Source organism: Gracilinanus agilis, chromosome 3, assembly GCF_016433145.1.
Source record: "Gracilinanus agilis isolate LMUSP501 chromosome 3, AgileGrace, whole genome shotgun sequence".
Lineage (NCBI taxonomy): Eukaryota > Metazoa > Chordata > Mammalia > Didelphimorphia > Didelphidae > Gracilinanus > Gracilinanus agilis.
In genome coordinates, this window is record NC_058132.1 from 279,532,516 (window position 1) to 279,560,188 (window position 27,673).

The 27,673-nt window shown below is 33.1% G+C and overlaps 1 protein-coding gene and 1 pseudogene across 1 annotated transcript; both read left to right on the forward strand.

Moving 5' to 3' along the window:
• Positions 1-584, forward strand: part of LOC123241483 — a 53,622-nt pseudogene extending 53,038 nt beyond the window's left edge.
• On the forward strand, positions 546-27,479 carry MMADHC (metabolism of cobalamin associated D). The gene is made up of 8 exons (XM_044669881.1): positions 546-650; positions 1,091-1,169; positions 5,905-6,049; positions 11,524-11,741; positions 14,798-14,906; positions 17,282-17,412; positions 23,474-23,560; positions 25,058-27,479. The coding sequence occupies exons 2-8, from the start codon at positions 1,161-1,163 to the stop codon at positions 25,250-25,252; spliced, it is 894 nt and encodes a 297-aa protein (XP_044525816.1). The 5' UTR covers positions 546-650; positions 1,091-1,160; the 3' UTR covers positions 25,253-27,479.
• Positions 27,480-27,673: the final 194 nt, after the last annotated feature.

The window sequence follows — 27,673 nt, forward strand, 5'->3', positions numbered from 1 at the left end:
TTTAAAAGATTGCTCTATTGCAAAAAATGAATAGTATGGAAATAGGTATGTGATAACATTTGTATAACCCAGTGGAAGTGCTTTTTGGAACGGGGAGGGGAAAGGGAAGAGGGGGAGGGAAAAAATGAATTATGTAAACATGGAAAAATATTTTTAATTAAATTTAAAATTAAAAAGAAAAAGAAATATGAGCCCCTTCCCATTAGAATGAAAGAACACTGAAGGCAGAAACAGTTTGTTTTGTTTTGGTATTTGCCTAGGACAGTTTAGCGCTTAAATCAATTAAACGCTCATTCACTAATTCAATTAATTAACAATTAAAGCTCCGACTTGGCTAGATTTCAAAATATGCTCTCTGCCCTCTACATAAACTCGTATAGGGTAAATAAAAAAAAAAAAGTCAGCTTTTTCTGACTACCAAAAGAGACGAAAAGGGAGAAGGGGTGAAATTGCCGCCTGACACACTCTGCGCATGTGTAGTATGTAGCTGCAGTCTCCGCTTGATCGAGCCTCGGCATTCCTTCTGCCTGATGCGCTCTGGTATCGATTTCTCCTACCTTCGCCTTCTACGAAGACGACGCTGACGCCATTTTGACGGAGGCCTGAAAGTGGGGCTCCTGGCCTCTGGCTGCGGCTGGCTACTGAGACAGGTAAACACTGGCGGTACACACTAGTCCCTCCTTCGCCCGAGTCGGGTCATGATTTTCGCCTCTCTCCAGGTTCCTTGTCGCTACCCTGTCATTCAAGCGCCCTGGTCTCTTAAGTCACGTCTCAACTCCCTGCCCCTCCTCCAGCCCCCCCCCCCCCCAATCCCCTTTGCCGCATCGCGGAGACCCCAAGGATCACCAACCTGAGGGAGGTCTGGGGTGCAGGACCCTTGACTTCCCTCACCCCAGGACAGGGAATGGTCGAGATGGTGATGCCTTTGGGGGAAGGGGGCAGCTGCCCGGGCTTGGAGTCTCAGCCCTTCGGCCTCACCCCCACCCCCGGGCGGAAGAAATACTCGTCCTGGTGTTTGTTGAGCTCAGACACTTCTTGACGTCTCTACCAGTCACCAACTCGCTCTTTTGTTTTTGTTTTTCTCTTCCAGGAAGAACTTGCCATTTAGGACAGGGGGGAAAAAAGGAAAAGATTATTTTGTTATTTTCTTCCCACCAGAAATGGCCAATGTGAGTAAATTAAGTGGCGTCCTTAAAAAGCTGGTGGTAACCGCAAAATAAAATTAAACAAAATAAAATCTTGATGAGGGGAGGATTTTGGGAAAAGCGGATTGTATTTATTTCAACTTGAATATTTAGGGTATCAGACGTGAGTCATTTAACATTCATGTAGTCCCTGCTATGTGCCCAGGCCCTTTGCTAAGCGCTCTAAGGGATTCGAAAAGAAGCAAAAGATAGTCCCTGCCATCACAGTCTAAACTTTGGCTCTGATATTATGAAAGCATAACTCAAAATGGAAATGTAAGCGCTTACCCTGGATCTAGCTTACATTGTATAAGTGTTTGCATGTTGGCACTCCCATTAGATTTTAGACTAATAGAGAGTGGGGACTCTTTTGCCATGTATTGTTTCCCAGCACTTAGCAAAGTGTTTGGCATGTAGTAGACAAATGTTGACTGATTAATCAATCAATTAGAATGTTTTAGAGTGATTTTTGCTCTTATTTCTTTTGGAGTCATTAGAAGTGTTCTTGGTTCTCCACTAAAACAATTTGTAGCTTTTAGTTTATTATTATGTTTTATATATATATATGCAGATATATATGTAATTGTTCCCTTCTCATTCACAGTGCCCAACACATAGCAGATCTTAATGTTGATAGATTTATTAGAATGTTTTTAATATGTCGATATTTGACCCTGTTTTTCCATTGAGTCTTTAGAAGTGTTCTTGGTTCCCCACTCTAACAGATATGTAGTTTTAATTAGAAACACTTTTCCTTCTCATTCACAATGCCTGGCACATAGTAGACTATTAATAAATGTTGATTTAATTGAATTGAATTCAAAAGAGGAGCATGTTCACTAAGTTTCATTTCATATAATTTTTGTCATATGTTCAGTGGCTAAATAAAACATTTCTTAAGTCCTCGATCTAGATCCAGAAAATAAAGGTATTCATTCCAGTAATAATACTTTTGCACATAGCTAATTCTGATATGTTGTACATGATTTCACTTATAAAATGAGTATCATTTTGGTAGCCTTGTATAAGGAGAAGATAAAGGAAGACAGATGGAATGCAATGTTTTAAAAAATGAATCTAAAAAAATTCAATGTGATTTTTAAAAATGCAAATAAATAATGCTTCTTAAAGAAATTAGCAAGTCTTCTAACATCATGTTTGCTAAATAAACTTTTGTCTCCACTTAGAGCATTGGTGTTTAGCTCTTTTTTTGTGTCTCATGGACTCCTTTGGCAATCTGGTAAACTCTTATGGACCCTTCCTAGTATATTTTTAAATGTATAAAACGAAATTCTTAGGATTAAAAAGGAAACCAGATATGTTGGGAATAAAATTACTGAAATTTTTTTTTAAAGTGTTTCATTCCCCTCTGTTATCTATCCATAAACCCCAGATTAAGATCATCAGATTTGAGAGACAGATAAATGACTGGCCAAAATATCAAGTTCCACTTCCATGAAAGCATAATATAAGAATAGTAAACAGTAAATTACTGTAGTCATAACTTATTGAAAGACCTATAAAACAAAGATAAACTGTCGTAAACATAAAAAAGTTAAAGTGTTTTTAAAAGAAGATTCTACATACATTTCAATAACATTGTTGGAAAGTTTAGTCATGGCAAAGGGTATGCTTTTGGGTATATTCAGTTAGGTGATTTCTCTAGTGTATAAATTCACTTAATTGGAAGGAACTTTATTTATTTATTTATTTATTTTTAATTTTAAAACTTAACTTCTGTGTATTGACTTATAGGTGGAAGAGTAGTAAGGGTAGGCAATGGGGGTCAAGTGACTTGCCCAGGGTCACACAGCTGGGAAGTGTCTGAGGCCGGATTTGAACCCAGGACCTCCTGTCTCTAGGCCTGGCTCTCAATCCACTGAGCTACCCAGCTGCCCCCGGAACTTATTTTTAAAAGGAAAATTTGTAAAAATATTTATTTGATATACACAGTATAGCATTTAATGTCTTTTAGGTCTTTAGGAACTTTAGTCAATTCTTACACATTAGAGTCCATATATAGTTCTTTGCATATGTGTATATTTGGGAATATAAAAATGTAAAGATGTCATCTTGATTTTGGAGGGATGCTTTTCCCAAAAGGAATCTTAAATTATTATCAGCAGAACCTGACATCTAATTATGTAATATATCATACGTGTCTCTCTTTAAATTAAAACTGCTTAGTCTGATTTATATCTGTGTTTATTGACAGTTGCTTTAAAAAAATTTTTAACATTCTTTTTAAATTTTGAGTTATAAATTCCCTCCCTCTTACTTCCTCCCCTACCCACTGAGAAGGCAAGCTATTTTCACTTATGCATCTAAAATAATACTAAGTATATTTCCATATGGCCATATTTCAAAAGTAAAGTAAGAAAATATTACTTCAGTTTGTACTCAGAATTCACCTGTTATCTCTCTGGAGGTAGATAGCATTTTTTCATCATGAGTCCTTTAGAATTTTCTTGCCTCATTGTTTTGATCAGAAGGGTAACCACCTCTTTCAAAGTTGATCATCATTACATTGCTATTATTGTATACAGTAATTTCATGGTTCTCACTTCCCTTTGAGGTCTTGCCATGTTTTTTCTGAGCTCCTCTCCCCCCCCCCCCCTCATTTCTTAGAGCACAAGCCCATGTGACTTGACCCTTTTTTTTTTTTAAATCCTTCCATCTCAGAATCAGTACTACATATTATTTCCAAGGCAGAAGAGCAGTAAGGACTAGGCAGTGGAGTTAAATGACTTGCCCAGGGTCTCACAGGTAGAAAATGTCTGAATCCAGATTTGAATGTGGGACTGCCTGTCTCCAGGCCTGGCTCTAAATCCACTGAGCTATGTAGGTAACACAATCTATTACAATCATATTCCACAACTTGTCAAGCCATTCCCCAAATGATTCCTTTCGTTCCCATTTTTTTTGGTACTAAGTGCTTTATTCTACATTATTTAGAAAGTGGAATTATGCTATTGAATGTATTTTTGATAGACATACCAAAACTCTAACTCAATGCATATTCTAGTGATCCGATTCTACTGTGAACCTTAAAAAGTATCAGATGGTCCTTGCCCTCAGAAAATTTAGTCTAATTGTATTATAGATATTTGTGTATTTTTACTTTCCCAAATGAACATACAATAGCAAGTGCCTTGCATGAATAGTTAAATAAAGCATATACTTAAGAAAAATTAAATGATTCCAGAAATATTACAGAACTATACTTAATTAATTGGCAAAGGTAGTGAATGCTAAATAATTTGGGGGTGGGGAGGGAGAATTGTTGGGGATCAACATTAAGAAAAGTTTTTTCTAAAAGAGGTGGAGCTTGTGCTTTTGAAAGAACTTAATGTTTTTATAGCATATTCATATTTGCATTCCATTAGCCTGGTGACAGAGGAAAAATGTATGGCTAAAATGACTATGGTAAGTTCAGACAGGGCCAGTTAAGTTTTTTCTGGCCAAATAAAATTTTTTGCAGGGGAACAATTTTTTGAAACTATAATAAAACTTAATTAATGTAGATCTTTGTTCAGGTGTCATAATTTCCACATTCAACATTTCAGCAAACTATAAATGCCTTCTGTGTTCAAGGTCCTGTGCTAGACTGGGTAAACACAATTTTTAAATAACAGTGTGAGTACAAAGTTCAATATTTTAAAGTTAAGTAAAAGTTTGGTATGAAAAGTGGTTTGATTTGAAATTTTTATCTTTTTATATTTATGGAATTTATAGTACACGTATTTTGAATTATAGTCTATTAATTTAGCTTCATTATAATTTTTATCTTGATTTTAATATATATACAACTCTTAAAAGTTAGTACAACTTTTAAAAATTAATCTTTTCAAATTTAAGATAGCTGTTTCTATCTCTTTAACTCAAAATAAGTCTTTTCTGTATTTTTAAACCATACCATTGTATTAAACTGTATGTCTCACTTACATCGCAAGAATTTTCTACAATATGTAGCATGTTTAACAAGTTTAGGCTGAGACCAGTTAAGTTGGTTAGAGCTTGCCTATGAGGCCAAACTCAAAGAGATTCAACTCCTTAACCTATGAACACACTAAAGATTGCACCTCAACTTTAGCATTCCCTCATATTCTCAAAATGTGGTTTTGGTAACAAAAAGGAAAAATGAGACATTATGGTTAGGATTCTACTAATTCATTGACATGGAAAAAATCAGTTTGATATTAAGATAGTAAATATATTACATAAAAATAGTGTATTAACTTTTTAATGATAATTTTTTAATATGTTTCTTTGTTAGAAGTCATTTTTAACATTTAAGTGTCAGTTACACAGATGAGGCTATTTTGGCTTCTAAATTACTGTAGAAAGTTTATATGTCTTTTTCTTTAAGCCCTTATCTTGTCGGCTTTTGGGGTTCGATGACTGCCCTAGGGTCACACAACTAGGAAATGTCAGGTCAAATTTGAACCCAGGTCCTCCCAACTCTAGGCATGTGTGCACTGTGCTTTCTGACTGCCCAAAAACTCCTTATGTCCTTAAAGAACCTATTTAATATTTCAAGAAATGTAATCTGCTTATCTCAAAATTATATTTTCTTAAGTTATATAAAGAAGAATCTTAGTGGCAAGTTTTGGCAAAAATCACATTGCACCATAAGTGTTTTTTCCAAGAGATGTGCAAATATAAAAATAGAACATTTCTATTCCAAAAAAATCATTTTCATTTTCTTTTTTAATTTTAGGTGCTCTGTAGCAGGGCCAGGCTGGTTACCTACCTCCCAGGCTTTTACTCTTTAGTCAGGAGGGTTGTAAATCCAAAAGCTTTTTCTACTGCTGGATCTTCAGGTTCAGATGAGTCTCATGTAGCTACTACACCCCCAGACATATGTAAGTAACAGATATTTTACATAATTTGAATTATTTTTACACTTGCAGAAAATTGAGTACATTCTCCCTTCCTTCCCAAAATAGAAACACAGCATCATCCCAGCATTATTAATTGCCTCACAGTGTCATTCTCCTTTTGCTATATCTGTGTCAACTTGGGGAGGCCACTTAACTTCTTTTTGCTTTAGTTCTGCAACTATAAAATGGGGATAATAAAGCACCTAATTTGCAGAATTGTTATGAAGATCAAATGAGATATTTCTTTAAAAATTTTTAAAAGCCTGGTGCATAGTAGACATTACATAAATGTTTATTCACTTCCTTTCCTCCCTTTCCCTAAAGCTAGTGTGTTCTGAAGTATTAAAAAGAATTCATCTTAAATCTTAAGAAAAATCTCCTTTATTATTTTTGTCCTTTATCTTTTTAATTAGATAATATTGGTATTATGCATAAAGTATTTGCCTAATAAATTTTAAATTAAAGAATCAACCATAAAAGAAAGATATAGCAGTAGCAATATACAGGTCCAGTTCTAGAACATTATAGGTGGTATATAAAAGTTTATTCCATTTCCTTCTCTTACCTACCTTCAAACATTTATATACTAACTTATCCAAATAAAACATGACTATGATTTTGCTGACCCCTCAAATTTATATAATTTCTTTATCTTCATTTCAAACAAAATATAATCTGCTGCCTCCGTTTTCTCATTGCTTATCTTTTTCTTAAGGCCCTTTAATCTAGTTTTATTATTCATCTAACTAAGATTCTTATGGCATCACTTTCATTCCCATTTTTCAAAATGTAAATGCATTCATTCTTGAAATTTAATTCTTTTCTGTGTTCAGATTTTCTTCACATCCCTTAACTGAGAATTTCCCAAGATTCAGCCTTTGATCACCCTCTGTTCATTCCTAATCTTGTGCTTTAGTTATCATCTCAGTAGACAATTCCCTATATCTTTTCTTCAAACTCGATCCCTCTTTCAAGTGTGAGTTATCTGTTTTTTAATACCAGAATACCAACTTAAAATCTTAGTGTCACCTAAAATTCAGCCAGTCTACAATTGAATTCATTCACATATTTATTTACCAAGAACAAAGATCAAGAAAACTCTTTAAAAATTCATTTTTAACAAAACCATCAAATATTTGAGAATTGACCTACCTAAAAATGCATAGGATCAGTTTAAGAACAGCTATAAATTATAATGACCAAATTGGAGGGGAAATTCAGTGTTCATGAATGGGCCAAATCAACAAAGGAAAAATGGTACCAGTCTGCTATAGTCAGAATAATTAGAAATTTATGTATAAAACTGTATAAAATGTTAATGAAATTTGTATGAAAAAAAACAAGTAGACAAGAATATCAGAGGTAAAATGCAAAAACGGATAAAGCCTGCACTTCAAAACTGAGAGTATGTGGGGGGAGGAGGGGAATTGGAGGTACTGTGTAGTTTAGGGTTCAAAGAATAAAAAAGTGATATTTTCATTTATCTAGGTTTATAAAGACTTGTATTTTGATTGGAATTATAGAAATTAATGGACATTTTCAGTTTAATTATATTAATCTGATTCAATAACACTACATTATTTAGGTCTTTTTTTTTAAAAAGTCATAGTGGTAACATCCAAAAAAGACTATTGTATGATAAGTGTACATAAAGTAAAAACCTTAGAGGAAAAGATTCAATAACTAATATACTTGAAAAGTGGGAAAGTTGACAGCTTGTCAGAGAAGATATTTAAACCCACATATAATGCCTTATATATCTCCATATACCTCACCAAATTTCAGCAGTTTGATAAGCTTAATTTTGTTTTTTTAACTACAAAAGATGTAAAGCAAGAAAGATGCATTTATCTTAATTGTTTATGGAAGATAGATGTTTTTCTTTTCAACAAATCAAAATTAGTAGGGAAAAAGATATTCTTGACAACATTCAAATCAGAAACAATATAAGAAAAAATAAGACTAGAAAAAAATATTTAAGGCAGATTTAATTGATTTTAAGACCTGACATCTAAATCATAAGGATCTGTGAAAAAAAAAAATTTACACATTTAATGTCCAGTCTCTAATAGACAAAAAGGTCAAAAGATGCAATATTCAAAGAGAAAGCCTAGATAAGTATTTGAAACAATGCCCAGCTGCATTATTTGTCAAAGAGCTATAAATTAAAAGAACTAAAGTGCCAAATTACTCATCAAATTGATGTGTGTAATTAAAAGCAAGAAACACGGTGATGATGAGATTGTTAAAACAGGACAATTAGTTGCTGATTAAAGTAGAAGTATAAAAATTTTGAGAGAATAATCCAGCAATAGTTAAATCACTAAAATTATAATACCGTTTGATCTAATAATTCCATTGTTAGGGATACACCTTATTTCTTGAAAGTGTCATAAACAAGCATAAAAGATTATTCAAAATTTTTCCTGGTAAAATTATTTTCAAAAACTACAAATAACCTAAATGTCTAATAAGGAAATAGTTAAATAAGGATTAAATAATTTCATGCCTTAATGTGATGGAAGCATGTAGTGCAGTTAAGACTAAATAATAGGAACATGTGGGGACAGACTTGTGAAATAATGCAAATTCCGTACCAGAATGGATGACTTGAAAAAGCATTTATTTGGTGCTTACTATGTGCCAAGGACTGCTAAGTGGTGAGGATACAAATATCTTAAAAGAGACTATCTTTAATTATATTCTAATAGGAAAAACAACACATATAGGAAAACAGGTGACCAGGAATTGGGAAGGATACTAGGAATAGGGTCAGAAAGAATGGCCAGGCCCACTCAGTAGAATAGGCTAGCCAAAGATGAACATATTAACTTTTCCGGGAGTAGAGCATGGTTTCAGAAACTTCCCAAGGTGGCAATTCAGATCTCTAACCTACTGTGGGTGTTATGGGGAAGATAGTGAAATTAGGTGGCTAAATTGATTGCAAAGCTGAAGTACAATCTCTGGTGGTCAGCAATGGTATCTTGACCTTACTAGGCATTTAAGTTATGGCAAATACAAGTCCAAACCTACTTTACTCTTACCCTCTCTGTTCACTACCCTTTTTCACCTTAATTCTTCTTTGACTATGTTCAGCAACAGCATCAATAAAAAAACCCACTGACTGGCCCACTGGTAGTCTTCCATCACTTTCTCTGTTCTTGGCCAAATAGAATAGAATAGCTAGCCACCTATTTCTCCTCCCAGAATTTTTCCTAAAGTAGCAGACTTCTAGAGCACTTCACCACTTCTTCCTCCTTCTGGTCTTCTTCCTCATCCTTCTTACATCCACATTCCTAATCTAGAAAAATAACAAGAATTCATACTAAATTAGAGCCATATAGAAGTGAAATTGAGGAGCTAGGTGTAGGGGCCCAGGCCTAAGCACTTGAGCTCTGGAATTTTAAGCTACAGGGTGCTAAGCTGATCAGATTTCTACACCAAATTTGGTATCAACATGATGAGCCTTAGGAAGAAGGGCTGAGTAGGTTTTGAGGTATACCAAGATGCTCTAGGGACAGACCAGTGGAAATCAGAGAAGAGCAGCTCAAAGTTACTAGGCCAGTAGGCCAAAAGCTGCTAAGCCAGCAGCTCAAAGCTACTAGGGCTCCTATACCTCAGCTTAGGCAAGTTGGAAAGATCTAGAGAAGGAAGGGAGGGAAGGAGGGAGGGGGAGAAAGAAGGGGGTGGAAGGGGCAAAGGAAAACAAATGCATTAATAAGTATGATTAGGATTTAGGAGTGCCTATAAATTATATTTCTTGAATTGAAATTAAGCCTAATAAGGCAAGCTAAATATTTTTTAAATGTTGGGCAAAACTTAGTGGACATTGTACCACTACTGTAACCTTAGCAGATTAAAAATAGGACAGAAATGTCTTATTTATCTCAATGGCAAGTAGTCTAAAGACTGCTAAGTATGGCTAGGAGACAGACATGCAGCATTTATGCTGCTTATGTCTGTTGTGTAAATGAAATTAACTCTAGCCCATTCATAGTCAAAAATCTACTTACCCTAGGCATCTAGATTATATCATCCCCACCTCCCTGAAAAAGGGGATTGGAGATAATTTAATCACACGTGACAATAAGTATCAAATCAAGAACAAGGGACTGCCCTTTGGGCAGTCCAAATCAGTGTAGAGGCTGCCATTGGTCCACTTGAATTAGAGGTGGCCCACAGGAAATGAGGAGAGATGCTATCTCTTTAAATACCTGGGTTACAACCTAGTAAGGGGAGTTGAGGAGTGGAAGGAGTTCTGGAGTTCCCTCTTTGGACTTGGTGCTGAAGGTGCTGGGCTGAGAGCTCAGATGCTTCTACTCTGAATTGTCACATGGGTAAGTTAGGCTGACTTCCTTGGCCTACCTTGGCGTTTCCAAACTCTGCCTTAAGTAGGCTTATATAGCCTCTCTGATTTCTAAAGTCTTGTGGCTTGTAACCTAGTTTAATTAGGCTTTTAAGCCTCTCTCTCCATCCAGGCCTCTCCAGGCCTGGACTGGCCTCTCCCTCTATTTACCTACCTTTTACCTTCCTAATTGTAAATAAACTACCTTAAACTGGATGCTGACTCAGGTCTATTTTAATTATGGAATCAATCTGAATGGTTGATCCCTGGTGGCCACACTTTAAATATATAATTATAAAATACCTAAAATCTCCCTCTTACATGTATTAATACATGTCTTGTATTAATTACTAATCCTATTTGGTGAAACTACTCATTTTTTCCTTCCTAAGTTCAAAAATTTTATGTGTAATATTAACTTCATTGTTGATAAAATGACTTTACCAATTCTGTAGTATTATTTTTTCAAAATGTATATGTAACCCAAATAAAAAATTAAATCTGAAAAAGTGAAGATAAAAAATGGAAGTATGCTTCAGTAAAAAAATAAATCAAAGAATCATATCCTATATTTGTAGTATCCCAATTTTTCCTTCAGTCTCATAAAAAAAAAACCCCAAAAGATAATTTTTACCTCATATCTGGTTTCTGACATAATTATATTAGTGGTACCATTATTTTCCCAGTCATCTTAGTTGGAAATCTTAAAGTCACTACTGAGCCAGACCTTTGAGGTAGGAAATACAACAGAAGAGATGGGCTTGTAGTATGGATGGGAGAATTTCTAAAGAGTAACTACTATAACCAAGAAGTATGGCCGTTCAAATACATATGCCTGTTTTCAACCAGAAAAAAAAAGCAAACAAAAAAATACCTTGTGATCAAAATTTTAGTATGTTTTCTAAATAAACCTTGAATTTCACTTAGCAAATGGAATTGATATAGATGATTTATGTTCTCATTTAGAGCCACCTTCTTGAGACTCTTGCCTTCCCTGTCAAAATTATACTTTTTCAAAATAAGTTCCTGCTTTAGAAAAATCACATACCCCAAAACTATAACTTCTATTCCAAAATTGGAGTAAAAAATAATCATCTTCATCTGTTTTTAGGTTCAAGGACTGTATGGCCAGATGAAACAATGGGACCATTTGGACCCCAGGATCAAAGATTTCAGCTCCCTGGGAACATAGGTTTTGATTGTCACCTCAATGGGACAGCTTTGCAGAAGAAAAATCCAGTTCATAGAACTTTGCCTGATGTCTTAGCAGAGCCTTTATCAAGTGAAAGACATGAATTTGTGATGGCACAATATGTAAATGAATTTGAGGTAATTATTAGTTTTTAGTAAAAAGGCATAGATCTTGTGAAATATTTCAACTATTACAAATTAGCACAATTCAGCTATAATTTATGATATTGGAGAGTTGCCTGTGATACTCAGGTCAAGTGGCTTGCCTGTAGTCACTAAGCTAGCTTGTGTCAGAAGTAAAACCTAAAGCCCAGTCTTCCTGACTCCAAGCCCAGCCCTCTAGCTAGATACTTATTCTGTCATGCTACTTTTCAAGACTTGATATATTCCCTAGAAATTCTCAAATATTGTCAATAAGGAGGAGGTATGCTGTACAGAAAATGTTTACCTTTGTCTGAGCTTATATCTTATTTATGCTAGGTTCTGTTATTGCCTTCCCTTTCAGGGAAGTGTACCTAGCACACAGTAGACTTTTAAAAAATATTTACTGATTGCTGATTGATTAAATCTACATGATAGCATGATGACTGGCCGAGAAACTATTGTGAAAATAGTCTTGACCCAAAGGTAATATTAAAAGTTTGACTTTTAGTTAAAGTTTGTACAAATGTGTTTCCCAGTATTTTTAGAAACACTAGTTAAAGCAGATGTTTAAATAGCTTATCTTACTTATCACTCTTCACCTACTCCTAGACTCAGCATGATTTTGTCATTATAGTGTATAGGAGCAACAACTTGTATTTAATTTCAGGTTTTAAAACATATTTTCCCTGAGTACTTTTTATGTTAAAGCTTTCATACTATTTTATTTAATATTTATGAAACATGTTTATCATCCAGCATAACTGAGAAAAGAGATGGACCAGTCATGTAGCAAAAGTATTCCATTGATTTCTATACAATGTTAAATGAACTATATAGTAAGAACTCCAGCACTTTGAATGGAGTCTCATGGAGGAATAATGAAAGTAGAGGACATAAATGCCACATAAGATAAGCTGTTTTGCAGAATACAGGTTTTTTAAAAATTTTTTAATCTCTCCCACCATTGAAATATATTTCAACCATACTAGGATGAAAGCTCAAAGATATTAACATAATAATTTTAGTTTGTGTAATTGTCTTTCAGATTTCTCTGAAGAGAGGGCCCAGAAAGATTATACTATAGTAGCTTGATTTTTATGTGTTGTAAGGCAAAAAATTTTAAAATGGAGATCATTTCAGTAGATTCAAACTATACTTACTGCCACACTATAATCTTTTTATCAAGGATTCTAATATTTATTTCCAGAAAGGTACTATTTCATGTGCATTTTCCCTTTAGTCCTCATAATGGACAGACTTGTCTTTTCATTAATTTTTTCTCCTCATATTACATATTATAGAATTTCAATACTAATACCAAAAAGAGGTTGGCTTTTTTGTTATTTATGTTACCTTTTATCTAATAGATATTTTTTAAATGTTATCTTTTCTTACATCATCTTTATTTTTAACTATATCTCTTCCCCCTCCTCAATTCAAAGACCCATCTTTATTACAAAAAAAAAAGAAAAAGGGAAAGAGTTCAACAGAACTTATGACCAAATTTGACAGCATACAAAATGGTATGTACCTCTGCAAATAATTTGGGAGAAAGATACATTTTCACATCTTTTGTCTTTTTGTCAAATTTTGATAATTTTAATTTATACAGCATTGGATAGCTCATTGAATTGAGTACCATGCCTAGAGTCATGAGGACCTGGGTTCCAATGTGACCTCAGACACTTCCTAGTTGTGTGATCCTGGAAAAGTCACTTAACCCTCATTGCCTAGCCCTTACTGCTCTTCTGCCATCAAATCAATACATTGTATTGATTCTAAGATGGTAGATAAGGGTTTTAGTAATAATAATTACATAGCATTCATTTTATTTTTTCTTTATTTCATTTACATTGTTTTCATCGAAAATGTTTTTCTAATTCTGCTTACTTTGTGTCAGTTTACTTCCAGTGCTCCTCTAAATTCTTCAGTCATCATTTTTTTATAGCACACTAATAATCCTTTATTATATTGATATACCATAATTTGGTCAACCATTCCCCAGCTAGTAGGGCATATGTTTTGTTTTTAGTTCTTTGCTACCACAAAAAGTGTTTATATGAATTATTTTTGTATATGTATGTATGTAAATGTAATTTACACACATTTATATAGATATCTTTTATATCTGCAAATACATACATATATGTATCCTTTATGTCTTTGACCTTCTTGAAGCATAGGAGTAGCATAGAGTCTTTGGGTCAAAAGATAGTTGTTTTAATCACTTTTTAAACATAATTCCAAATTATTTTCCAGACTGGTGAGACTGAAAATTATTCTAAATAGAATTTTTATTTTAAATTCTCAGTATGAAAGCAGGAAATCTCCAAATCGTAACAAAGTCCCTTTGATCTCTCAAATTGGATAGCAGGCTCCTTCTAAGAAATTCATTATAATAGAGTAGGAAATTATTGTAATTTTTTTAACAAGACAAAAGATAAGTTTCCTATACAAGCAAAAGTGGTGTGTGTTAGAAATTATCCCCAGTGCCTCAAAGATTAAAAGGAAAGGGGGTAAAGTAAAATGTTTTTCTTACTTGATCAGAATGTGGTAATATGTAGAGAATGGTTATTTTTTTGTTTACTCAATTAAGTCATTTATTACTCTCTATAAATTGGTACATTTGGACCTTAAATTATATTTCTCTTTTTGCAAAGTGCTTGATAATTCTTTATATCACCTATCATCTCACTTAAGAATTCTCTGAACTGATCCTGTTTTATAGAAAAGGCAAATAATGAAATGTTACAAGATGATTTCACAGATGAAACTGCAAAATAATTCTGGAGTTTTTATCCATTTCTCAACCAGTTATATGTTCTATTCTTTATGGAATCAGATCTTAGAAACAAATAAATATCATTATCAGTTTTATATATATGAAACTTTTTCTTCATCTATAACTTTAATTGTTCATACCGCCACCTCTATGTGATTAGAGCCTGTATTTTTTTTTTCTTAATAGGACTAAGTAGAAACAGCTCAATGAAATGACAGGTTACTTAAAAGGCATATTTTACTTACTTATATTGTTTTGTTCTCCATAGGGAAGTGATGTACCTGTTGAACAACAGGAAATTAACAAAGCAGAAACTTATTTTGAAAATGCCAAAGTAGAATGTGTACTCCAGTCATGTCCAGAACTACTTCGAAAAGGTATAGTATGCTTTGTCCTCTGAGGCACACACTGATAACTTGATAATATAGATATTTTTCTTACTATTGAAAACTTTTCCCTAGTGGTGGTAATGTTTTAAGTCTCAATGATTTAATATATCCTTGACATTTAAATGCTTTTACCTTGATCATGGTTAGTACTTTGTAACTTATTACCCCATAATGGTATTTCTTAAGGATGAATCTAGTTTTGTCACTTTTCATGTTGTCCTCACTTTTCTATTCCATTTTGATATAGAAAATTGACTCTGCTACTATGTTATGATAAACATTAATTAACTAATGGTTATTATTAATCATTACTGCCATACATTGTACTAGATATTAAACATCAGGCAAAGAATTTGCATTCTCCCAGATTATGTATTCTATGAATACATACTGGAATGTTATTGTAAATTACTTCAGCTTGGTATACCAGAATAATATCATGGAATCAGGAGACCTGAGTTCCAGTCCTGACTCTCTGAGCCTTACCAGATAATCTGAACACAACCTTTAGTTAACCTTTCTGGGCCTTTATTTCATCAGTAAAGTGAGAGAAAAGTAGTAGATGAATGATCTCCAATTATTTTTCCATGCATATGTTGTTCCTCTTTTCAGAAGTTATTTGCTTCTTTTAAAGTAATTAGGCTTATTTTGAGTTTCATTTTCAGTTTTTATATACAAAGTAGCTGGCAGAACTACAGTGTTCTTTTCTTTTAAAAAAAGAAAGATGCTAATGTATTTCTTCCCTAAATGTCTGGTTCATATCTTGATCAAGCTCTACTAAGATAATGATCCTGGATTTCTATGTAGCCTTCTTTAAATATCTTTAAAAGATTTATATCATCAATGGTATGCACATTCCTTCCCTTGCCACATTGCAACCACTTTACGTCTTAATGGAAGACCAAAAAAAAAGAAATTTGATCATTTTGATGATGAGCCCCTTCAAACTTCTGCCAAGCTTTTCCTCAGAGAATCTGCCATTGAACCTGTCCTTAAATCATCCCATCTTTAAGTAAAACTTGTGAGACTTAGCTTTAAAAAACACAGGGTCACTTCCATGTCTTAATGAAGCTTTAGAGTAGGATTTTAGTAGAGGTTTTTCTACTCTGGAGAATGAAGATGAGGCCAGGCTTAAAATTTTTTATATCAATCCATTGGACTTCTCTACATAGCAGGTGTTAAGGGTATGGCACCCCTGAAATCTGGAAAATCTGTGTAAAATTTTTTGGCCTTCATACCAGAGAAGTCTGAATTTTTTCATTTTTCAGTTAACAATATCTTATTATAAAATTTGGATTAGTTTTTTTCATAGACTATATGCAGGTCAGTGTTAAGTAAAAATATTGTTTGAAAAAGAAATTTTAAAAAATACAAAATATGAAAAAAATGAAACATTTGAGAATACTACTGAACATATTATATAGGTAATATATATAACAGTACATACATTTTATGTATTTATGAGTTACTAGACTTTTTAGGATGAATTCATTTTTAGTTTTTGAAGTCTTTTGACAACTTTTGTGGGCTTTTAGTTCCCCCCTGGGCCAAGGACGGTCCCTAGCCCGGATGAAAAAGGAGGAGGGTTGGGCGTGGGGCTAGCAACCCCACCCTGTAAAAACTACATCTGCTAAAGAAACTGCAACCTAAAGTAGGGGCAGCTGGGCTAGCTCAGTGGATTGAGAGCCAGGCCTAGAGACGAAAGGTCCTAGGTTCAAATCCGGCCTCAGACACTTCCCAGCTGGGTGACCCTGAGCGACTGTGTGACCCATTGCCTACTGGTTGTGGCCCTATGCTCCTAGAAAGGAGTCCCAGGATAAAAAAAAAAAAAAGTATAACTTTTTACTTATTTTGGTTTTTAAAAAGACATGTATATATTTAATGCATTTCTGAGTTAATAAACTTCTTCTGTATCATCTGCTGGCCTTTGCATGTTGTCTGTGCCTTCCACAAAGCTCCACAAAAATTACCATTTCTTACCTGTATTTATAATATATATAATAAAAAATTACCTGTATTTCTTACCAATCTGAAGAAGAAAATAATAATTATTATTATTGTAACAAAAATACAACTTATTATTATTGAGAAGCTGCCATGTCTAGTAGAAATTAAAGGCTTGGTAAGAGAGACCTAATTTCAAAAATATTTCTCACACCAGTATAACCTTGCCTCAACTGTTAAAAATGGAAGAATACCTGCAATACTTTGCTTTTTAAAAATAATTTGAGTTGGGTGATATTATGAATTAAATCTAATAATGGTCACTATGGGTTCCTCAGTTTTAGAATTGAATCAGAAGAAGCTAAGAGTAAAATTAAAATCTACATTTCTATGGAATGTTGACTTTATCCTTTCCCTAGATTTTGAATCAATGTTTCCAGAAGTGAATTCCGGAAAACTAATGGTACTAACTGTAACACAGAAAACCAAAAATGATATGACCACATGGAGTGAAGAGGTTGAAAATGAAAGAGAAGTGCTGTTAGAAAAGGTTTGTACTCCTGATAAAACTTTTTTCCCCTTATGAGTAGATGCAATAAGTATGCGATGTTATCGGTGTAAGAAACTCCTTCAGGTAGAAACTCCTTCCATCTGACCTAAGACACTTTCCGAGCTATGTTATGTGCAAATCACATAATCCCTGTTTCTTAGCCCTTATTGCTCTTATGCCTTAGAACTGATATTTATTATTGATTCTAGAAAAGAAAGAAGGCAAGAGTTTGTTTATATTTTTCTTAAAGAAGGAAAGAAAGAAGCTCCCTCCACTAGTGTCATTTGGTAACTTATCTGTAACTTAGTCTTAGAGATTTTAATGGAGTATTGAAAAGTTAAAGTAACTTTCCCATGGATGCAAAGCTAGAATGTGTCAGATGCTGGACTTGATCCTATGTCTTAGCCTACTAGTATCCACTTTTGTTATTTTGCTTCTCTCCTTCCTTTCTATACCAATCTATCAGCATGTTTAACATTTATGTAGCAATTCAGTTTATGATTTAGAAAACACTTAACATTCTCATTTGATCCTCATAAGAATTAACTAGTTGGTGCAGTGGGCCTGGAATCATGAAGATTTATCTTCTGAGTTCAGATCTAGCCACAGTAGCTGTGTGACTCTGGGCAAGTCACTTAACCCTGTTGCCTTAAAAAAATAGTGCCTTGCAAATCATTTGATCCTCAAAATTTCCCTGTCTAATGGGTGGTAATATTATTGTCCCCATTTTACAAATGATGAAACTGAGTCCCAAAGAAACAAACTATCCATGACCACACAGTGAGAAAGCATGAGTAGCAAGATTCCAATTCTCTTGACTCTTAAATCCTGCTCTCTTTTCACTACAGCATTCTGCCTCCCTTTTGGGACATAATGTATGGAATTGAAATCAGAAGGCATGGATTCTTTGTGTGCAGAGCAGGAGCTATCGGTATTATAAAAGAAGTAACCATGCCAACCTTTGTTCTTAATAAACATGAGTAAAATCATGATAATTGGGTGGCATTTATATATAGCACTTTAAAATTTACAAAGTACTTTACATTGTATCTTTTATTCTTCACATGGGTACCAAGTACTGTGTGTATCATTCTCATTTTACAAGTGAAGAATGAGGATAAGAGGTAATTTGGATAGAAGGTGCCAGTCTGGTAGGCTCATTGAGCCCTGACTCTTGACATAGTACTCTAGCTGTAAGTCATAATATCTCAGTGCCCTGTAGGTGCAATATTAACTTAGAAAACTGCATTTAATATTATGTAGGTTCTATTGTATTATTTATTTTGCTAAATTTTTCCCAGTATAATTGTGGCTATAATTAGGAATTTTCTAAGCCACGTGTTTGAAATCCCTGCCCTAGGTAATTCTTTTAAGACTATTAAATTATGAATGAGTTGTTGAGCTCCATAAGTGCTGAGACCCTGGGCTCAAATCCTTCCTGTTACCTAATATTTGTGTGACTCAGACCTAATTCAGATTCACTACTGTGTTTCCCTTTCCAGGCATCTTTACACCACATTGCTCTAAGCACACATACTTCCCCTTTCCCTTTTTTTCACCTCTGGCTCTGGGAATAGTAATGTGTACCACAGAACCATTCCTGGAAAGTTCATATCAGTCTGTTGACCCAAATCACCATTCAGCCGTCCCTGTCATATCCCTGATCAAAAGCACCTCCTCCCTGGCCACCATTCTCCAATACTGTGTTGTCTTCCTCTGTAAAATGCAAGTATTTTAAAGCTAGAGACTACGATTTTGTGTCCATTTCATCCCCAGTGCCTGGCCAATAGTAAATGCTTAAAAAATGCTTCTTTATTCATTTATTTCTGTTTTGTGAAATCAGCTTAAAGTGAATACATGCAGCTATTCTAGTGTAACTGTACTTCACAGCTACTGAATCAATTTGTCAAATTATTTATTGATGAATTCCTCTTTACAGAATAAACATCATCCAATGGTTAAACTATTATACATAGATAATGAACCTAGTTTAGTGTTTAGTGGAGGGCTTCTTCTCATAGATGGCATGTAGTTAAGTCTTATTATGTTCCAGCAGATGTCAGTGTTTACTGCTTGATTACTGAGTGTATCAAAGCTGGTATCTTGTTTGAGATTTTGTGGTTTTAGTTTATCCCTATAAAAGTCTGTGTGCGGTGGCTTCTTCTGGGCTGATTCCTTTGTGTTAATATCACCCCAAAGAAATAAAAAACATATCCAAAAATACTCATTTAGTTTTTCTCTCCAGCTTTGTTTATAGAGTTTTGTGAGCATTAAGTAATGGGATATATTTTGGAGTATTCAGAGAGGAAAAATGCTTTTGTCATCACCATTACCAAATAATGTAAATATTACAACAGAAAATAAAAAGTAGGGTAGCTTCAGTCATCACCATGAAAATTGCCTAAAGGGGAATTTGTATGTTTATGTGTCTATGTTTTACATTTGAATCATTTTGAGTGTACTTTCTAAAGCATTATAATCTAGACTAATTATCTGTTGTGTTTTTTATTCATATAGATTTTTCTGTTAAAAAGTCATTGTAAGGATGTTAGATTGTTAAATATAACCTTTTAGGTGAATGGGTTACAGCTGTCAATTTCCTGACATTTAGTTACAAATTTCTCAAGTAGAAAAATCCTGAAGAAAAGTGAGATAATTTTTTTTCTGTTAAAAATTATAAACTTTATTTTAAGGCAAAATCATGTTTACAAATAAGAAAGGCTTAGTTTTATTTCACTGTCTTTTAAAGAATTACCTTGAGATAATTACTTTATCAGAGTTTGGATTTACTGACTTAAGAGTGCATCCTATCTATCATGTTCTATTTGATCATTTTTTACTATTTAATAGAGAAGAAGTGGGTAATAGTGATAACTAATGTTATTTCTCAAGGTTTTTTTTTCTCTTACTAGCATTATAAATCTAATCTTAGTGCTTAATGTCAAAAGTATTTTCTTTTTCATATATGTAGAATAATCTAGAATTTTAGCTGGAAGTAACTTCAATGAATGCCTAGTCCAGAGAGTACATACTGAATAAAAATCACCTTACCAAAATCTAAAGTGGTCCTTCCACCTCTATTTTAAAAGACCTGTAGTAATGGACAATTTACTACCTCTAAAACCACTCATTATACCTTTGGATTTTGCTAAGAGATAGCTAATACTGATGTTAGAAATGCATTCTGTCTCAGAAGTATCTAACACATGACCCATAATGCTTCCCATTATAACCCAGACCAGATTAAAATTTAATTGGTAAATATTTTTAAAAAATAAAATAAAATACAATAAAACATGATAATATTACATTTTCAAATTTCTTTTAGAGATTCTTATACATAGCTTAGTAATCCACTTATCTATTTGAATTTAAAACCAGTGTTCTAGAAGAGAGGAAGTAGAAGTTGATAATAGCATTCAATGCATTCTGAAACCTAGGCTATGGCTTATCAAAATGGTTGTTTTCCCTGTATAGTGGTAAGTATACAATATTTTCAGCCAAGGTAGGAACTCACCATGTGAATAAAGTAGCATTTTATTATAATTTCACCTCTTTTGCAATGTTTCTTAAATTGGAAAGTGCTAATGAAAACAAATGTTTGCAAGGCATGAGTATCAAAGTGCAGAGTTTTGGTTGGTTGGTTTTTAAACCGTTACTTTCTGACTTAGAATCAATTCTAAGTATTAGTTTTAAGTCAAGAACAATAAGGGCAAGGCAGTCGGGGTTGAGTGACTCGCCTAAGTTCACATAGCTAAGAAGTATCTGGGACCAACTTTGAACCCAGGTTCATAGGCCTGCTACAGGCCTTGCCTTCTTATCTACTGTGCTACCTATTATTATTTTTAAAGGACGTGGAATTAGTGCACTGTTGTAGGATAGTATGTTTTAAGTTTTTACAAAATTAAATTTCAATAGTAGCAAATTGAAATTTACAGTAAAGTTTAAGATTATTGTATCTTATTAGTCTTCCTACTCTTAATTCTCCTCCCCCCCTTAATTCTCTTTGTTCATCTTTATATTTGTGTATATTTTATATATTTATATTTTAAAGGGGGGGTTAGAGGTGATCCAGTCCAAACCCTTTCATGTTAGAGATGAGTAAACTAAGACCACAAGAAGTTAAGTAATTTGCCCATAGTTATGGGTAGTTAACATCAGATTCAGGATATGAACCCAGGACCTAACTTAAGAGAAAGTGCATTTACCGTGATATATATACAGTGTATAGATTCTGCATACTGAACTACTCTAATCAGTTGCCAAACCTTATTCTTTTTACCCCTACATCATCTCTCACACAACCACCACTCACTCCTAACTTTTGCAGTGACTTGCAACTTGCTCTTAATTGGTTTTCTTGTTTCCAGCATGTCCGCCTATACTATTGTCATAATACTCTTCCTAAAGCTTAGGTCTTCTTTCAAGTTTCTATTATATTTTATATGCAACAATTTATTTAATCTTCCTCAGTTGTCAGAGGTAGAGGTGTTTTCTTTTTCCTGTTGGATAATAATTTCAAGATTTAATCTCAATAATGGGTACCACTGGATCAAAGAGTATGATTGTTATAATTCTAAATAAATTTCCAGGTTAGTAGAATGTTTTTGGAAAGTCTTCACAATATTACCAGCTGTATATGTATGTGTCTAGTTTGTCTATAATCCCACTGTCAATTATTTATCTGTTTTTACCAATTCAATAGGCACTAATTGATACATAATAGTTTTAATATTATTTTTCTTTGATCATTAGGCAGAGTAAGGACTTTCAAATGATTATTATTTATTGGGAATCATTTGTATTCTTTGACCATTTGTCAATTGGAGAATGAATGTTCTTCTATGCCTACATTGTTTGCTTTGTGTTTTTTATTGGTTTTTCAACTTTTATTTTATCAGATATTTTTCTCAATATGTCATTTCTCCTTGGTTATAGTAATGAAGCCCATCTACCTTTACCTTGCCTCCTAAAATTTCTTCTGCTTAAAAATCTCATTTCCTTTCCACAGATGATATACATAGAAATCATTCCCTTTGTAACTCTCTACTTCCTCATTATTTGTCCCTAATGGTTATATCATTAGAATTATATTTATATATTACCATGTAAAATACTAGAAATGGACAGTCATTACAGAAAGTATTTCTACAGGGCCTAGTGTGCCTCAAAAGAAAAGTACATTGCTAAAGTTCTAAAAAATCAATGAACAAGTATTTATTGAAAAAAATATGCAATAACTACTTCAGAAAGCTGTAGAAATATAAGATGTGATTCCTGCCCTCAAAGAACTCTTATAGAAACCATTAATTGTCAGTTGGCTCTGTGTTAGAGAACTCGGGCTTAACTGGAGAAATGATATTTTATTATTCTTATAGACTGATTTAGAACTGTTAGAATCTCAGATTTATGGAGAATATTCTGGCACCATATTATCTTTCTCTGTGTGTTTGTGTGTATAGATAGGGAGATATCTTGTTTTCAGGCCAAGTATTAGGTCCAGAAGAGATTGTAAGCCCTTCAAGGACTTGGTCTGTGTTGTTGAAATGAATTTTAGAATCTTCATTCAAGGGAAAGTAAATTGGCCAGGTGTTTTCTTTTTTAATATTTTTGTCTTGCTGCTCACATTGATACCCCTCCAAAGAGTAATTGCACATCATTCTAGGGGAAGGGTAGAAACTTGGACAATTACCTTACCAGAACTTATTTTGAATAATAATTCACAAAATAGAAAGTAAATAAGAAGAATGCTACTGAATTTATTAGACTATTTTTAAAGAATTTTTATTAAAGGAAGGTGGCAATTGCAAATCTGTGATCGGCCTTAATGATCACAGCATTTGTAAAATCTACAAACCATCATGCTTTTTCCTTTTGGCAAAAAGATTCCAATGTTATTAGAATAGTACCTTAATATCCATCATTAATTTTAATTTTTATTATTGTTAATCGTCTTCTTAAAGCAAAAGATGGTCTGTTGAAGATTTTGTTTTTGCACAATAAAAGTTGACTCTAGACTGATATTATCATTTGTGTAATTTTCTTATTTTTTTCTTAACAGTTCATAACTGGTGCTAAGGAAATTTGCTATGCTTTGCGTACTGAAGGCTATTGGGCTGACTTTATTGATCCATCATCTGGATTGGCAGTAAGTAAATATGGTTGTGAAAAATAGAATATTAAAGCAGGAGAGATTTCAGATGGGTGGACTCTATAGTTCTGAAGAAACTAGGCATTTGGTAAAATTCATTTAAACTTAAGGAAATATTACTGAGAAGTCATACATGAGTAACATGTGGAAAGGCTGTCATTCCAACTTCTCATCTGCACTTTGAAAAGCCAACAAAATTTCTGCTATACAATAAAATCAGATTCTTTTTCCATTGGTAATGATCACTGTTGGATCACAAGGAGACTTTTCCTGGTTTCCCCTGGTTTTCTGTTAATGCCTTTCCCATTTATATTATTTTCAAATATTCTTTCTCTCTCTTGTTTGTACCTAGATGTTTACATGTTTTCATCCCCTTTTAGAGTTGTGCTACTTGAGAACAGTGGTCTGTTTTTTGTTTTTCTTTGTTTCCCTAGTACTTAGTAGCACCATATTAAGCATATAATGAATGCTTATTCATTATATGCTTAATATGTTATATGCTTAATATATTTTATATATATATATATATATATATATATATATACTTGTAGATAAGAAATCTATGTACACTTATATAGATCTATACATTCTATACTTGTACAGATATGGAAATCTATACAAGTTGAATTGGCTTCCCCGACTAAACACTCCAAACTCTTTTAAGAAAAAAACTAAATTACTGAAAGTATGTATTGAAGACATTCTTATTAATATTTTAAATGTCAGCATTTTAAAAGCTTGACCCTTAGTGAAAATTTATGTTCAACTGAATTAATTTATTTGAAATTTTATTTTTTGACAGCTTAAATTTCTACTTGTGTATTTTAAGAACAAACTTAAAAGTTTTAGTTCATATTCAGGGATCCTAGTTAAATAAAATATTACAAATGTCATGATGTAATCAATAAACACTAACTTTTAAGCCAGGAAGACTTGAATTCAAGACTTGCTTCTGACACATAGTGTGAGACAGACCTCACTGTTCTAGGCAAATGTTTAAGACTGTAGTGTACCTTGTCTGCTTTGGAAGCAGGACTTTTCTCACCTGGGATTTCCCTATAAAATTAAAATCACATATCTGATTCCTGTCCTTTTGGGAAATCCATTGTTGAAAAAAGAAGTCATTGTATATTTTTTTATTTAAATACAACGGAATTATATTTAATATGTAATATGGCTAGAATTTATCTTTTGGCAATTAGGCAAAATTAAAAGGCTTTACGCACTATGTACTTAGAGGAGAATATAATGATGGGTTTGCATATGATATGTGATACATTTTGTTTTCAAACAGGAAAGACAAATTTGAGAAGATAGAGCAGTATTTTAATTTAATTTAAGTGTCTTAATGCTCCCTTTGTGTTTTTAAGACAAATTTATTTATGCCATAGAATTAGGATTCATTTGCTAAAAAAAAAAGTATATTCTTATTTACTGGTTCAGAATAAATATCTTCCCTACTGACTAATTTAAAATTTTTTTTTTTAATCTTAGTTTTTTGGACCATATACAAGCAACACTCTTTTTGAAACAGATGAGCGATATCGACAGTTAGGATTCTCTGTTGATGATCTTGGCTGCTGCAAAGTGATTCGCCATAGTCTTTGGGGTACACATGTGGTTGTTGGAAGTATCTTCACTAATGCCACACCTGACAGTAGAATTATGAAGAAATTAAGTGGAAACTAGGTGGAAGCTGCATCATTTGTACTTGACATTTTGTCTATAAATGCTGTCAAGAGTCTTCATTTTTTTTAAAATACTCATTTCTAGGTAAAAGATTATTTATTTCAGCATCTAAAACTTGAGAATTTATGTGATTTGTGAGATTTTCAAAAAATGGCAAATGTCCACTCTTTGTATTTTTGTTTAATACATGCTAACTCCAAATTGTATAAAAAAGCAGTAATTAACATAGATCCAGGGCTTGATCCTATATTATTTGTTTATGGAGAGATAGTTTTGGCTGTTTCTCCTTTATATTTGAAATTTTCAGTTTTATTTACATCCTTCCAAAAATAAATCACAGGTTAAGAAGATGAAGATAATATTTCTTTTCCAATTGTGATGCATCAACTTCAATTCTAAACAATTTTTCATTCAAAGCTATGTAAATCTTATCAAGTTGCACAATTTTTGTAAATTATAGTAGTTATATTTAGATTCAGATGAAGAGTCTTTTAGTTTATTGGAAAGCAGTACTTTTTACCACATTTTTAAGTTGGTCTTCCTCAAATTTAAAAATTTTAGGATTTTGATATTTTCCTCATTTTCACATTCTGTAGATAATTGTGTCAAGGTGCCTACATCAACACTAGTATTTAACCTAAGATGTTTTAGGCCTTGGGTTTAAAAAAATAAGTGTCAGAATGTAAACACATTTATTTATTATGAACAAAATTTTATTTCTTTCATTTGCCAAAACTATTTTTGTGATCCAGTGATAAATTGAAACTGCTGCAAGTTACAAAATACCTCAGGCAATGACAGAATTTATATTTTACAATGTAAACTTGAAAAGACTAAAACTGTGTCACTACCCTTTTGCCAGTAATTACCATGAAAATAAGTAACTTATACCAGAAAGTATTCTTTGCCCAAGACTTATATTTTGGATTTCTCTTGTAGTTGTTAAATGGGGTTATTGAACATCTATTTAAGAAATGACCCATAGAAATGGCAAAATTTAGTGTTATCTTCCTTGATTAAGGTTTAGCTTGGTTACAGGCAATACTTATTCCTACAAAGAAAGTACTTAAGTTATCACAGTAAAGAAAAGCAGTGATTCCCTTTTTTTCTGTACTGAACTCTGTACAGTATTTTTTAAATGGGCTATTAGATGAGAGATTGGAGAAGATAATCCCCAAGTTCCCTTCCATCTCTAACATTCTTTTACTCTAGATATAAACAATTCAGGTACAGGAACCATCCCTAAAAGGACTTCTGGTGGATTCCTAAGGGTCCATGCTGTGAAACTATCTCATTGTGTGTTTTTTTTTCTTCAGTAAATAGTGCTCTAAATTCCATGTGTTTTTAAGTAGTTCCTGCTCCTTCATAGTTTGCTACTTTGATTTGCCTATTCATCAGCTCGAGCAGCTGATTTATCATTTTAGCTGTCCTCTTGTCTGCTGTCAGCACTTCTTACCAAAAAGGAAGAGCCACATTCTAGGAAAATAGATTTACTACTCTGTATGTATTAGATAAAACAAAGCATTGAAAAATGTTTGTTTTTGATACAATTACCAGCAATATGGTAAAAAGCAAGGACTGCCTATACAGAGTTGTGTGCTATAGGGAATAATATTTTGACCCCAAGTTGTGATGTTTGGATAGTTTGCATGGAGACCAACTCATCTCCGGCGAGTTCTGTTAAAACTTACCCTTCCTTGAGGAAATAGGTGACAGTTACTGTGCTGATAAATACCTGTAAACAACTCAATTCATGTTTCATCTAATTCCCTTGACCATGACCCTATCAATAAGCCTAAAGAATGTAGTTGGAAAATTAGCAAATGCCCAAACAAACGACTGTTTTAAAAATAGGGCTTCTCAGTTTAAATTAGGATTGCTTCAATGATATTGACAAGTTCAACTTCAGTTTTATTAAATACTTTTATGTCCTTTTTTGGCATAAAAAATTTTTTTTTTCTATTTGTAGCAACTTTGGTAGCTTAAGTGGTACAGTCACCACTTTAATACTTTCCACAAGCTGTTTATTTGGCTTGTAAGTTTTCTGTATCAAACCAATAATATAAATATAACTTGCCATGTCAAATCCAGAAGGTCCAAATTCAGATCTTAAATATTTCATTTTTGCTTCTGTTATCACATAATATACAGTGCCTTGACTACTACTTGGAAATTTTAATCATTTGGGAGGCTTGTAGATAGAAATAAAGATCTTCTTATTTCGATATTTTTATAATTAGAGCTTTTTATATCTTTGTAGTAAGTCTTTTTTCACCAAGATATTACCAGACGCACAAATATGAAGAGAATGAAAACAACATCCATTTTAAAAAACTGTTTCTTTTTTCAAACTCTAGGTTCTGAACTTTCAATTGTATAAACATTAGCTTGTCAAGAAATATTTTAACGTCATAGGACTCA